At 54.7% G+C, this 13,984-nt stretch overlaps 6 protein-coding genes across 6 annotated transcripts; 4 read left to right on the plus strand and 2 right to left on the minus strand.

Annotated features, from left to right (window-relative positions):
• Positions 1 to 438: 438 nt before the first annotated feature.
• PG994_008817 (uncharacterized protein) lies at positions 439 to 716 on the plus strand (the record flags this gene model as incomplete). Its single annotated transcript, XM_066860226.1, has 2 exons — positions 439 to 485; positions 527 to 716. 2 exons carry the CDS (start codon positions 439 to 441, stop codon positions 714 to 716), a joined length of 237 nt encoding a protein of 78 aa, XP_066713815.1.
• A 272-nt stretch (positions 717 to 988) lies between these two features.
• Positions 989 to 3,353, plus strand: PG994_008818 (uncharacterized protein; the record flags this gene model as incomplete). Its single annotated transcript, XM_066860227.1, is given in 3 exon segments — positions 989 to 1,808; positions 1,901 to 3,000; positions 3,018 to 3,353. 3 exon segments carry the CDS (start codon positions 989 to 991, stop codon positions 3,351 to 3,353), a joined length of 2,256 nt encoding a protein of 751 aa, XP_066713816.1.
• Positions 3,354 to 4,159: 806 nt separating this feature from the next.
• Positions 4,160 to 5,380, minus strand: PG994_008819 (uncharacterized protein; the record flags this gene model as incomplete). The annotated part of the gene is made up of 1 exon (XM_066860228.1): positions 4,160 to 5,380. One exon carries the CDS (start codon positions 5,378 to 5,380, stop codon positions 4,160 to 4,162), a length of 1,221 nt encoding a protein of 406 aa, XP_066713817.1.
• Positions 5,381 to 6,481: 1,101 nt separating this feature from the next.
• PG994_008820 (acetyltransferase) lies at positions 6,482 to 7,000 on the plus strand (the record flags this gene model as incomplete). Its single annotated transcript, XM_066860229.1, has 2 exons — positions 6,482 to 6,527; positions 6,597 to 7,000. 2 exons carry the CDS (start codon positions 6,482 to 6,484, stop codon positions 6,998 to 7,000), a joined length of 450 nt encoding a protein of 149 aa, XP_066713818.1.
• A 101-nt stretch (positions 7,001 to 7,101) lies between these two features.
• Positions 7,102 to 7,913, minus strand: PG994_008821 (short-chain dehydrogenase; the record flags this gene model as incomplete). Its single annotated transcript, XM_066860230.1, has 2 exons — positions 7,102 to 7,409; positions 7,469 to 7,913. The coding sequence occupies 2 exons, from the start codon at positions 7,911 to 7,913 to the stop codon at positions 7,102 to 7,104; spliced, it is 753 nt and encodes a 250-aa protein (XP_066713819.1).
• A 2,109-nt stretch (positions 7,914 to 10,022) lies between these two features.
• Positions 10,023 to 12,635, plus strand: PG994_008822 (glutaminase a; the record flags this gene model as incomplete). Its single annotated transcript, XM_066860231.1, has 4 exons — positions 10,023 to 10,291; positions 10,345 to 12,105; positions 12,149 to 12,243; positions 12,406 to 12,635. The coding sequence occupies 4 exons, from the start codon at positions 10,023 to 10,025 to the stop codon at positions 12,633 to 12,635; spliced, it is 2,355 nt and encodes a 784-aa protein (XP_066713820.1).
• Between the last annotated feature and the right edge of the window lie 1,349 nt (positions 12,636 to 13,984).

A 13,984-nucleotide genomic window follows, 5' to 3' on the forward strand; every position in this document is an offset into this window, starting at 1 on the left:
AAATCCCCCCAGTCTCTGAGAAGACGCTACCGGGGCTTTGACACACACCCCTCTGCGCCGCATGGCAAGAACTGGGCGCGAATATGTATCGCTGTGCTCCCGGCTTTAGTTTTCCAGAGGAGGATGTGGGATCAGAAGCTCTTGTCATCCGGAGTCCTGACTCCTTTACTCGCCTTGTTTCTGTTGTCTTTGCTTTAAGACCGCTGCGTCGGTACCGTACCTAGCCTTCACTGCAAAGGCTTGGCCCTCTCACTGTATACGACGAAGGAAACTCAAACTACACTGGTGATCCCTGCTTGCGCCATCGAGCAAATCTCCCCAGAAGTCTGGCGTTGGTAGAACTCTCTTAGAAGGGCGCGAGGTTTGGTTCCCAGCTGGACAGACTCGAAAAGGAGGCCAGAGGCAACAAAGAAGGTCAACCCTCTAACACACATTAAGATGTCGGGCCACAGACGAATCATAAGTCCCCTGCGCCCCGGGACAAGGTCCAGGGCTATCAGGATGAGAGTCGTGAAAGCTCTTTGAGTGTACGGTCTATCTCTGCCTTTGACAACCACCATCAACAACACCCAGAAGAGGACGAGGACGACGATGAAGGAGCCGCTATCCCGGACATACCGACACGGAAGTCAAGCCGGGCACAGAACATAGTCGATTTCATCACATCCCCGAGGCGTTCAAGAACGTCCGCAAGACCAAATTCAAGGAGGACATAAATCAGAACCCCCACTCCCAAGTCTTGGGTGTGCCCCAGGTTTCTAGGCCCAGCAGGTAAGTTCGCACCCGCGTGGCTAGCTTGAGACTACTTAGGGAGGAAAACATCCTGACATGGAATCCCAGCAGCTCATCGAGTAATCGAGACCAGCCATCTTCAGGGCGGTTGGCAAATTTGCGAGACAACGCGCCGACAGAGCGAGCAGCCAGTCCACGTACCCCACAAAGCCCGCGCTTTCCGCGAGACCAAGGGCCGGCAGAGCGATTCTCGAATATGCAGGACCCCGGGCCGGCAGAGCGGGCGCCGGCTATACGACAAGTTGCGTCGGCGGAGCGGTTACCGAGCACCCGCGAGTATAGCACACCGCAGACCCGCCGGCGCTCCGTCGGGCCCGACGACCAACTCAGCATAGCCCAGTCGAAAACGCAAAGGAGCATGTTCTCCACGAGATCGCAAATGAACTCTTCCTCATCTTCGCTGTTCTCGCCCACCTCGCTGCCGCCTTTGCAGACCAAGGGCGGCGAAGTCGACAACCTCGAGCCCCTGGCCGAGGAGGAGGTCGATCCGGCCTGGTTCGACCTCGTGGTGCCTGCGCACTCGCTCGGCAAGCAGTACTCGCTCGAGACCCAATCCGAGCTGCTGTTCTCAGTAAAGCATCTCGGTGTCATATTCGACGACCCCGTCCTGCTCCAGCGTTTCACAACCTACCTCTGCGCCTACCGGCCGCAGTCCGTCCGGATCCTGGTCTACTACCTCGACGCGCTCAAGGCGCTCAAGGCGATCCAGTACGCCAACGCGGTCACCGAAGCGCTGGCCCCCATCGACGGGCTGGACTACACCAAGGCGACGCCCGCCAAGACGATGAATCACGGGCTCAAGGAGAAGATGCGGCAGGCTTTCGAGACGATCGCGAACCATGACCTACCGGCCTACATCACGCACACCTACGTGCAGACAGTGAGCTTAACGATCAAGAGGCGTATAGCGGATACGCTTCCGATTCATCTCCGCGACATGTCTGAAGGGCTGGCAGAAGTCTTTTGTCTGACAGATCCATCGCGCCCAGATAATCCGATCGTTTTCGCCAGTGAAGGTACGCCGTCGCCCCTATCTTTTTCCCCTGACTACAACCCCCCCTTTCCACTCTGCAATGGCGCCTTGTGAGCTAACCAACCCGCCTGGCAGAATTTCACAAGACGACACAGTACGGCATGGACTATGTGCTCGGCCGCAACTGTCGTTTCCTCCAGGGGCCCAAGACGAACCCCTTCAGCGTGAAGCGCATCAAGGAGAAGCTCGAGGCCGGCAAGGAGCACGTCGAGACGTTCCTCAATTACCGCCGCGACGGCTCGCCCTTCATGAACCTGCTGATGGTGGCGCCCCTATTCGACAGCCGGGGCATGGTCCGCTACCACATCGGCGCCCAGGTCGACGTCTCCGGCCTGGTCAAGGAGTCGGCGGGCCTGGACTCGCTCGAGCGCCTCGTCGCGCGCGAGAACCCGGAGCTCCTGCCCCAGCATTACCAGCAGCAGTCGCCCCAGAAGCCCGACCACCGGCGCGCCCGCCACGCCAAGTTCAGCGACGCGGCCTCCGTCAGAACGACGAACGGTAACGGCGTGGAGAAGCTGAACGGTGGTGCTGGTGCTGGCGACCAACCGCAGAACGGCAACGGCAACGACGGCGAGATCCGCGATGAGTTCCGCGAGCTCGCCGCCATGTTCACGATGCAGGAGCTCCGCACCGTCCGCGAGTCGGGCGGCGCCCTGCACCGCGTCCACCAGGAGGACATCTCGTCTACGGACAACGTGGCCAACTGGAACAAGCCCCGCATCCTGATCCGCGACGACACGACGCTGGACCGGCGCGACTCGGACCCCGTCCTGCACGACACGGCGGCCATGTACGCCGCCAACACCAACAACAACAACACCTCGACCGCGGCCATCGCGCCATCCTCGCACCGCCGCATCGGCAGCGGCAACGCCGCCAGCGTGCACAGCAGCGAGCGCATCTACATGGGCCCGGACCCGTCCTCGCCGGCTCCCTCTGTCTCCGCCGCCAACATCGGCGGCGGCCGCCTTAGCGGCGTCTACGAGCACTACCTGCTGGTGCGACCCTACCCGTCGCTCAAGATCCTCTTCGCGTCGCCCTCGCTGCGGGTGCCGGGGATGCTGCAGTCGTCGTTCCTGTCGCGCGTGGGCGGCTCGCCACGCCTGCGCGACGCCATCGAGTCCGCCCTCGCCGACGGCCAGGGCGTTACGGCGAAGGTGCGCTGGCTCTCGTCGGTGTCCGCGGCCCGCAGCGCCGACGAGGGAAGGCACCCGGCCGGGGCCGTTGGATCCACGCGACCCCGCTGCTGGGCTCCAACGGCGCCGTGGGCGTCTGGATGGTCGTCCTGGTCGACGACGAGGCCGAGGCCTCGCGCCGTGTGCCCCGCGAGGCGCCGCCCGTCGAGCGCTACGTCAACGGCCGCCGTCCCAAGTTCGACCCCCGGCTTGGGGGCGTCGGTGACTACGCGCCGTCGGAGGACGGCTTGAGTCTGGGGGCTTCGCCGAGGAGCAGCAGCAGCAGCCGCAGAGAAGAGGCGATAATGTTGGGGCGAGGAGGGCTCCGGCGGAGTTGGCGGAGCCGCCGATGAGGAATCCGAATCGGGCGACGACGCCGGAGATTACGCGGATAGACTCGTTTTAAGGGGATGTTTCTAATAATGTGTTTTATACTGCAAGGCGTTACATGGGCAAATCGAATTGTACCGTGTGCAAGTTCGTACGTTCGTTGGCGGAACGGGCTTGCTTGCTTTTCTTTGCTTGTATACCCCCCACATGTCATGTTTTCTTTGTTGATACTCCCCCAAGCACCCAATGCTGCAGTGTATATAGATAATAACAACCAGTTCAAGTAAAATACATCTTTTGTGCGTACTCCATGTACATTAGCTGGTGAATGTTAATATATATGTAAGTATTAATAGTAAGCCCATCTGGGGAATAATTTAATATGACGATGAACAGGACTACGTCAGGAATATCATCAAATCGCGCCATCAATCACCAGACCGCCTCGTCTCGACGAAGCGTACATTATAATAGTATATGTTGCATGCCACATACATCTTGCAATGTAGTATATAATCTCTCACACACCGTTCTGTGGTCTGTCTATAATAGAAGAAAAGGCATTAGTTGAACCCCCCAGTGTACCCAACGCCCTCGGCTTTATAACGGCTATGTCATGTCATGCTGGCCTCCTAAAGTCACTCAGCACCGCCGCCCAGTAGACAACAAAGTAGAAATGTAGTAAAATATGTGCACGCGTGAGGTTCTCGTCACAGCAGCAACAGGGGGTATGTCTTTATCAGATGCTGGCTTTCTTCCTCTTCTTCTTCGTCTCCCGCATCTCCATCTCTCTCTTCTTCTATTATCGGCATAACAAAGAAAGTGGCTTTCACGCCGACTCGGCCTGGGCAAGCAGCCTCGCCCTCCAGCTATTACAGACCTCCTCGAAGCCGCCCACCACGTCCCGGCACACGCCGGCACACTCGCGCTTCTGGAGCCGCTCGCCCCAGTTGCCCCGCGCCAGCCACCGCTCGCCCTCCTCCTTGAGCTCCTCCTCCCGCTTCATCTCGGCCACCATCTCCTTGGCGGTCCTCAGTCTCCGGGTGGCCGTGGTGGTCGTCTGCCGCGACATTTGCAGCGTGTCCGAGAGGTAGTTGAGCGTCTGCACCAGGTCCGACGTGACCGAGTGCAGCGCCGTGAGCGAGTTGTAGGCCGAGGTCGTGGGCCGCGGCATGTCGTCCGAGAGCGACGCGAGCACGGGCAGCAGCTCGTCGATGGTCTCGGCGTCCGGCGGCAGCACCAGCGGCGAGAGCAGCGGGAACGTCAGGTTGTGCAGCTGGCGGGTCTGGTGCGCCAGGTGCGTCGCCAGCGCCGAGTGCGCCGTGATCAGCCTGGTTGTGCTCCCCTCCACGCCGGACTGCGACCCCAGATCGCGCAGGCCCTCCGTCACTCGCTGGAACACGCCGTCCACGGGCCCGCCTATGCTCTCGGTGCCTCGTCGGGCGAGCGAGTCGACGGCATCGATCCTGGCCACCAGGCTCGGCGGCATGCCGGGAGATTCGAGATCGGAATCCGAGCCGTATTCGCTGCCGTCGTATATGCTGCCCTGATTTCGTCGATGGCCTCGCGGGCTGTTGGGCAGGGTCAGGCTCATGTGGTTCTTCTTGTGGTAGGGCAGGGGGCGCTCGCTCTGGCTCGCTACATCCACACCGCTGTCTCTGATGCCATCATTGGCATGCCGCCGGCTGCTGTTATTGTCCCCGCCTTCTGAGTCGACGTCGATCTCAGGGGCGAGTTCGTCGTCCCCTTCCTCGTAGCACGCATCGTCATCGTCGTCACCGGATCCGGAGAGAGCATCGGCCAGCTCGTCGGCGAGGTTGCCCAGCCCGTTATCTCCTCCCTCTTGGGCACCGCCGAACATGGTCATGTCTTGCTCGTTCATGCTGTTCACGCTGCTGCGCAGGGGCGTCATAGGGTCTTGAGAGGACTTCGAAGCTCGCCGGGCGACGGGCGAACCGCCGGGGCTGGAGGGCTGGTAGGAGTGTTGGTAGGAATTGTCCACAGCGGAGGACTGTCGCGAATGCCGTGGCGTTCGCGGGGACGAAGGCATGATTGATTGTGGAGGTATTTCCGAGAGTTCGGGGTGTTGTTTCTTTTGACGGTAGCCAAGCGAAGACGGAGGTGAAGGGGGGGTATCGGTTTGTATGTATTATAAGGATCGTCTGTTTGGCCCTTTGGGCAGCGAAACGGAAAAAATAGCCGGGTGCTGTTTTTCTCTCGTAAACGAGTAAGCTCTTATTGTTCCCTCTTCTCCGCAAAGTATGACAAGCCACCGGAAAGGTTGACTTTGTTGTTGATTGTAGGCCGAGTCTACGGTGACTTGGCTCAAAAGCCGATTGTTTGCTTTGTTCGTGGTGGCACTCGGCAGTTCGTGGGATGGTTGCTAGTTGTCAAGTGGAGTGACTTACAGACTGACAGGGGCGGGATGCTGTGGTGATGGAAGTGTGTATATCAACCCCTGGATCTATATCAGGTCCCCTCGCTGGAGGAGAAGAAAAAAGAATGATAGATCCTTGAGAACGCATAAATCACAGGGGGGAAGGAATGAGTTGATAACAGTCGTCTCCCAAGAAACCTTGGTTACTTATTCAAGGGGGAAAAACATGAACGTCACCCACATTAATCACCACGAAGGCACCGTTGTTATTCGGTGTGCAAAGTTTGAATATTCACCATTACTTGCGCGTGTTGGCGGGGATAACATTCGAAATTAAGGGTGTTGTTATGGCTGTTTACACTACTGGCCCCTGTAGTTAGCCCATTAGCCCATTAGTGGTCAGGTACCATCCCATCTGGTTGGATTAGGTTCTGAAAAACGGGCAGCCTTTGGTCATCGGCATAATGAAACCCTGAGCTCCGACCAAGCAACATGGTCGTGAATGTGGGGGGAGGGGTTGTTGTCGCATTTCTGAACTTTCTTGACATCCAGAAATTGATATTCGTGCGGGAGCGACCCTACCAATAATCTGCCTTTGCGTACAAACAAAAGAGAACAGGCTGTTTGTTGCATTGAAACCAAACCCCATCATGGCCACGTTTCGACGTTTCGATCCTAGTGATCTGGACAGAATATCCAAGTGCAACTTGGATCCCCTAACTCGAAACCTATGGGCTGGACTTCTACCTGCAATACTACGCAAAGTGGCCATCCATGTTCCAAGTTGCCGAGGATGATCGAGGCAACATAATCGGTTATAGTAAGCATTGATAGCCCCCTTCCCGTACATGAAGGACTCTCTGCAGGCGATATTGACTCGGCCATGCAGTCATGGGCAAGCTTGAGAGCTCCCCGGATTACTTCAGAAACTATGAACACTATCTGCCTTGGCATGCTCACATTACGGCCCTCACCGTTGCTCCCGAGGCTCGCCGTATGGGCATCGGCAGGATACTGTCGGAAAAGCTCGAGATTGCAGCAGATAACGGTGATGCCTGGTTTATGGATTTGTTCGTGCGCAAGAGCAACCACCGTGCCATCAGATTCTACGAGAGTATGGGCTATAGCGTATTCCGGGTTGTGAAGGATTACTATGGCGAGAACATCGAAGACCCATCGGCTGGTGGCGAGGACGCCTACGATATGCGCAAGCCGATGAAGCGTGATGTCAAGCACGAACACATTCGTGAAAATGGCAGAGAATTTGAGGTTGACCCCGAGGACGTCTTCTGAAGGTAAGGACGCGAGCATGGCACACGAAACTTGGTCTCATTCACAACCAGAGATGGCCCAGTCTGTCCTGTTCCTCCGGCTAACGGAATCCCCTTGTCTCCTCACCAGGCACCATCAACAGAATACACGCTACCGCTGACATACTTGCTCTCTGGGCTGAGGAGGAAGACAATGACGTTGGCAGCCTCAACCGCCGTGCCCTGTCTACCAAAGCTGGCACCATCGTCGAAAGGTGCATCAGCTGGACGGTTGATTAATTCCCAGTTCTCCTGCATCAATGGGGTATATATCGCCCCCGGAGCCACGGAATTGACTCGGATCTGACGATGGCCAACCTCCTTCGCCGCTGCCTTTGTCAGACCTATCACACCATGTTTGCTGGCCGAGTAGGCTCCGTGGAGAGCGAATCCTTTGAGATTACTGGTTAGTCCTGGCGTGACATGGACTACGCAGGCGGGGAGGACCAACCCTGGAGCCCTTGGATGGAGGAAACGTTCACTATGGAACCCCCATCCACGACCTTTTGTAGTTCTGCCCGTAGGCAATACATCATTCCCGTAAGATTAACAGCCATGATCTGGTGCCACTCGCTGTCCTCCAATTCCGCAACGGCCCGCAGACCGTGATGTTTTCCGATGATGCCAGCGCAGTTTGCTGCACCATCAAGCTTGCCATACTTGTCAACAACGCCCTTGATCCAGGCGTCCACCTCATCGCGCTTGGTGACATCCACCTTGGTTACCGAGAAAGGCACGTTGAGCGCGCTGAAATAGTCCTCGGTCTTCTTCAGCTGATCCGGGTTCACATCTGCCACGCAGACAGTGGCGCCTTTCTGGGACAGGATCTGAGCCGTAGCTAATCCGATACCCCTGGCCGCGCCACTGAGGGCAAAGACCATCCCTTCGAGTGACATTCTGCTGATGGGCGAATCCGACACTACTGTGTGTTAGATGGGATTGATTGACACCTCAAGAGCGCTTGGCACGGATTATCGGACGTAAGCGCGGGAGGCTCGGTATCGTGTAACAGATGATGAATAATATGAAGCACCGCAGGCGATGCGATCTTCCATGAAGCCTCAAAATAAGTGCGTCCCGCGATGGATATTTACGTGTACTTTACAATAACATTGGTATGATAATCCCCCATCTCAGCAAACTTGGTCGATAGCTGCCCAGGCCGGTGGAGGAGGGCCATGGTATCGCGGCGAGAACTGTCGCGAACACCGATATCCATTCCGGAATTCCTCTTGATTGGGCCGCTTCTAGAGCTGCAAGCTCAAGTGATGGAGAAAGAAAGAAAAAGACCATCTCTCAATAGAAACGCATCCGTCTCTGCAAGTATGAGGGGAGGGGTACTGGAAAAAATCACAGTAAGGTAGTCTCCAAAAAGTTGGAGTAATTGAAGGTACCTGTTAATAACCTAACGTGCTATGGCATGGCGGGGTGTAGCCGCTGCAGCGGGCTTGCAGTCGGTGGCAGATGGCCAGAAGCTTAAAGGGCATAGCCGTTCTTGTCTCATATTAAACTCGGAGTCAATCTGAAGTCGGAGATCTTGGGACGGTAAGGTATTGAGGTCACTTGTGGCAGGTAATTATGGGAGCACTCAAATAAGCAACTATCCCGTCTCTGATTATCCATCCCAGCTCCAGGCCACGTGAACGAACATTTTGTGCTTACCTCCAAGTACCTACCTCTATGATGCCTTAGAGACACCGAGGGTATGGGTGATATTAGGTGATGTGTGTATGACATCCAGTCGCTTGGCAGACCAATTACTCGAGTCGTACGACGTGTCTCCTTTCCTCCGGCTAATATTGACCGCAAGAGAAAACAATTCGGTATCCCCAAGGATCGCCCAAGTTACGTATGGGGGTCTCCTGAATCAGTTCACAGTTTACAGGGTCCAACGGCTCGGCTGGCACAGTGGCTCGGAAGAGGATTCAATTCCAGCGTGGATCCGTAGCACGGCTGCGTGTCATTTATACTTCCCGCTCCGTCTCCGAGAATACATCATACTGACTAGACTCGACAAAGGCAGCAATATAGCCTTCAAATTGAGTCTCTCTGCCTGTCGAAAAGTCCCCGAAGATTTAGGTGGTTCTGGAACGATTCAGGTGTTTCCGCATGACCACCCCCTCCGCACCCTTGGTTTGAAGTTGTTTCCCGCACTAATGCACCGACCCTGGTCAACCCCAGACTTGGGTTTTACGCAATCGAAATGTGCCCGCCGCCTTACTGGTTTCTGCCGGCAGCAGCCCAAAACTGGGCCTTAGGCCTGCTGGTACCTACATCCTAATGCAGCTGTATGCACATTGCATGTAGAAGACGACGTGACCTGACAGCACAGCACTGCGCTGCGCTGCACAGCTACAGCCGTCGATATGCACTTTCAAGTTGGCATGTTGTCCTACCCCCCCCCCCCACCAGGGAAATAAAAATCCCCGTGCATCTCATGACTTCGTTTGGGATCCCTTATGACCGCCAAACTACACTCCTATTCGGAACCCCACGCCGTATGACCTCTTTCCAAGTTGGTGACCCAGGTACTGCGAATCCTGCTCATCCCTGTGGGGAGTGGGCCCACGCCGCGGCTGCCGGCGGAGGCTTCAAGCTGTTACAAACACAGCCGGAGACGTCACTGGCTCATCGAGAGCTCGAATCCCTGGTCTTCAGCTCAGCCGGTCTTACGTGGATGATCGTCCGTCGCTGCCAGGCTGGCTAACCCTTCTTCTCTTTCCTCCCTCCCCCCAAGTACAACCAATTCGCCCGCTGCTTCCCTTGCTTTTCCTGCTTTTTCTGTTCCCAAACAAGCTCTGGTCAGCCTACCTAGACCACGATCATTTCCCCCAAAGTTGTTCAATCATTCCCCATACGTTCTCTTTTTGAAGGCGTCGTAAGCCAGATCCTCATACTTATCTACCTTCCTTGGTCACCGGAGTATATGTACATAGTCACGGAACGTCTGCATTGGTGTCTTAGTACCCCCCACTGCTTGTCTGGGTAGAGTCTGACAACGCGCCATGAGATTCGACATTGTGTCTGCCATTGGGGCATTGGCCGCCCTGACCAGTGCCTCGACCTTGACGCCGAAGGTCTTACCTTTGGTCGTTCGTAACCCGTACCTGAGTACCTGGCTGCCTTCCGCTAGAGATGAGCCATGGAAACAATGGCCTATCTTCTATACTGGCAGCACCTTTGGGTTCGCTGTCATGGCCGCCGTGCCTGAGACGAACAGCGTGTACCCTCTTCTCGGACGGCCCCACGACTTCCTGGGTGATAAGAGCGGCCGGTTGGTGACAACGTAAAGACCCCTCCTACGACTTGATGCTGATTACCACGTAGTTACAAGACTGCTTTCCCACATTACAATGGTCCTACCTTCGATGCGTCCACGACGAACCTGACGTACACCATCACCAATGCTACTGGCGATGGCGAGGTCAAGGTCATTCTGTCGTTCATGTCACCCATTACGCCAACCTCAACATTCCGACAAGCTCTCCCGGCCTCGTACATGACGGTGTACGTCGAAGGAAACCTGGATATCAGTATTTTCTGCGACATCAATGGAGAATGGGTCAGTGGGAATCGAGACAATCACATCAAGTGGGAACTCACGGAGTCCAAGTCCAAGTCCAGCACGGCATCGGCTAGCCATCTCAAGACCTGGAAGATTGAACGTCAGTACCCGGAACTTCTTACCGAAAACTGGGATCACGCGGAATGGGGCACTCTTTATTTCACTGGTCCGGCCGATGCCCAACACCAGTCTGGAGAGGCGAATGCGCTCCGGCGACAGTTCGCGAAGCATGGAGAGCTAACCAACAAGGTTGATTCCTCGTTCCGTAAGATGTTTGACGACGAACCGCTCTTTGCTTTTTCCAAGCAGTTCCAGCTCAGCAGCAATAGTTCCAAAAAGGCAGTCGCCACCGACAGCGCTCTTTTCACCTTCTCCCTTATCCAAGATCCAGTTGTGCAATATGCGTCGGCGAGGGGATTGACCCAAATGCGTCCCCTATGGGCCTCATACTTCTTCACGGCCGAGGATATGTTACATTACCATTATCATGACTTCAAGGCCGCCTCCGCTCTTGCACACGACTACTCCGAGACACTAGCTAAGGACGCATTTGCTTCCGGGTCTGCTGATTATAGAGATATCGCAGCTCTATCGGCGCGCCAGGTATTTGGAGCTACACAGTGGGCGGGTACTCCTGATAATCCGATTCTCTTCTTGAAAGAGATCTCGTCAAACGGCAACTTCCAGACAGTCGATGTTATCTTCCCAGCATTCCCATTCTTCCTATACACGAATCCACGATGGCTGGCCTACCTCCTGGAGCCGCTTCTGGAGCACCAGCTGAGCGGTCAATATCCCAACGACTACAGCATGCACGATTTGGGAACACACTTCCCTAACGCTACTGGTCACCCCGATGGCAATGATGAGTACATGCCTGTGGAAGAGTGTGGCAATATGCTGATCATGGGGCTGGCCCTGGCCAACGCCATGAAAGACGGTTCCCAACCAGCGTTTGCCCAGGACGCTTCCACTACCGCTATGGCTCTACGAGCTGGGCCGAAGAAGTTCTCTTCGTCAGTTGATGAATACGGCATGGATCGGACTTGGGAAGCCATGGGAACCACCGGGGTGGAAGCTGCTCAGAAGTGGGTTTCTCACTCCTACTCCCTTTGGAAGAAATGGACAGGTTATCTTGTTCGCGAGTCCTTGATCCCAGCAAACCAGCTGTGCACAGACGACTTTGCTGGTTGGCTTGCAAATCAGACCAACTTGGCACTTAAAGGCATTGTCGGGATCAAAGCTATGGCCGAGCTCTCAGAGCTTGTTGGAAGCTCCTCCGAGGCTCATGAGTATAGCCGCATCGCCGATAAGTATATCGACAAGTGGCAAGAGTTGGGTATCTCACGAGACGGCACACACGCCAAGCTCTCTTATACGTGGGAGGGATCCTGGACGACGATCTACAACCTATATGCGGATGCCCTCCTTTGCTTCCACCTTCCTGGCAACAAGTCTTCCCCCTTTATCCCGGAGAAGGTATACCAAATGCAGAGTGACTGGTACCATAACGTGTTGCAGAGGTACGGCTTGCCCCCTGGATCAACGTAGTCTGCAAACGAAGAGCGATTGGGAATTCTTCGCTGCTGCTGTGGCTAGCAAGAAGGTTCGCACCGAGATTTTGCAGTCTGTAGCAAAATGGGTCAACGAGACATCTACCCGTAAGTCGTCCAACTTCTCGATACTCTTTTTTTCTCTTTTTCATTTCTCAATTTTGTTCTTGTTTTCGCCCCTTCCCATTCGGGGTTATGTTCTCGCTTTATTTTGTTTTTACCAGATGTCCTTCTTGGAACTGTTACAACTAACCCAACCTACCTCTTTAGATTTACCGCTCACAGATCTGTACATGACTGAAGGCGATGGAGGATTCCCGTCGGAAGCCGAATTCAAGGCTCGGCCAGTGGTGGGTGGCCACTTTGCGTTCCTGGCGCTTGAAAGGGCCTGTGGCGGTAAAGCGGCCCAGGCCCTGGGTTACCTTGACCTAGCAGAGCCAGCCAAGATCAACGTGGAAGCCGCCCTGAAAACTGACGACAGTGGTCCCTCAGAGCTTTAGTGTGATGATTTGGTACCATGCTAGACATTGGTGTTTCTTGTCTTTCTAGTGATAACTTGATTGGATGCTTGACTTCCATAGCATTACTCAAAATCCCTAAATGTTTAGTCTTATATTTCCATTTTCCCATCCAATTCTGAAGCAGCTTTTTGCCGCTTGAGCACGGTAATTGATCATTTCAGTACTGTACGACGGACCTGGAGGTTGTCTGCCGTAAGCTGCTGAAGGTAGGTAGATGTTGCACATGCTATGGGCTGGCTACTTTACACTGATTGACATGGTGCGTTCCTTGAGAAGCTGCAAACAGCCAGATTAAAGCTGAAATCAAGAATGCGACCCCACGGCTCTTACGCCAGTTACCTGGCTGCATTCGGAAACTGAATGTGCACCACCTCCTTCACCTACATCTTTCATCTACAAGTAAGAAAGGCAACCAAAACTTCTTGCCAAGATTTTGCCTTTTCTTGCCTTGCCTTGCTGGGCGTTGATGTGTGCGAGATGCAAGTCAATACCTGCAATGGTGGGTAGCTGGTTGAGAATGGTACAGACAACTGGCTGCAATAGCAGCACACTGAAATAGGTAGCTGGAATACTGTTTTTGTAAGGTTAATTGATGAAGCGCAGGAGGAGCCCCACTTGGCGAATCTGCGAACTGACGGGTACTTTTTGGCTGCTCCACTGTTTCGTGCTGTTGCTGAACAACCTTGGAACTCTGGAACCCAGAACCTTAAGAATTCTGGCAGCCTCGCTCGACCTGCATCTCTCTCATCAAGACTCCATCCTGCTTTCTAGATCTGGATCTACCGCAGTTTGTTATCCTCATCGATTGTTTTTGGTCCCTTCAGACAGCCAGACTTCAGTTGTGTTGACCGAACACATCCCATCCCCAATAACTAATCAAATCTAGTGAATCGTTGCGACACTGTGCTGCTAGGTAGGTCAACCTCGCTTAACCTTTTTCCTTTTTTCCTTTTTTTCCTTCTGTCGGGTCTTCCCTCTGTACCTTCGCCCGACTGGCCTGTACAATTTTTTCCCTCGCCGCTCAACTGTTACCGGGATCTGATAGTGCAGCCACACCTGCTGCCTGCCTACATCGATTTCTCATTTCTCATCATCATTCCCTCTTTCCAACAACAACAACAACACCATTTCCACCATCCACTGCACCTGATTGAAAGAGTTCGACTGTATTCCTTTTTTTCTTTCTCCAACACTTGCCTTTTGTTAGCTGGCAGCTCGAGCTCAAATCTTCACTTCTTTAGCACTTTCCACCACGGCCATAGCACTAGGCCAATTTCCCATACCCACTACACGTGTGCCAGCCGCGCTGCTTCAACAGCCGGAGTACG

Source organism: Apiospora phragmitis (assembly GCF_038363925.1).
Source record: "Apiospora phragmitis strain CBS 135458 chromosome Unknown utg000008l:1.0-3514335.0:1.0-3519231.0, whole genome shotgun sequence".
NCBI lineage: Eukaryota > Fungi > Ascomycota > Sordariomycetes > Amphisphaeriales > Apiosporaceae > Apiospora > Apiospora phragmitis.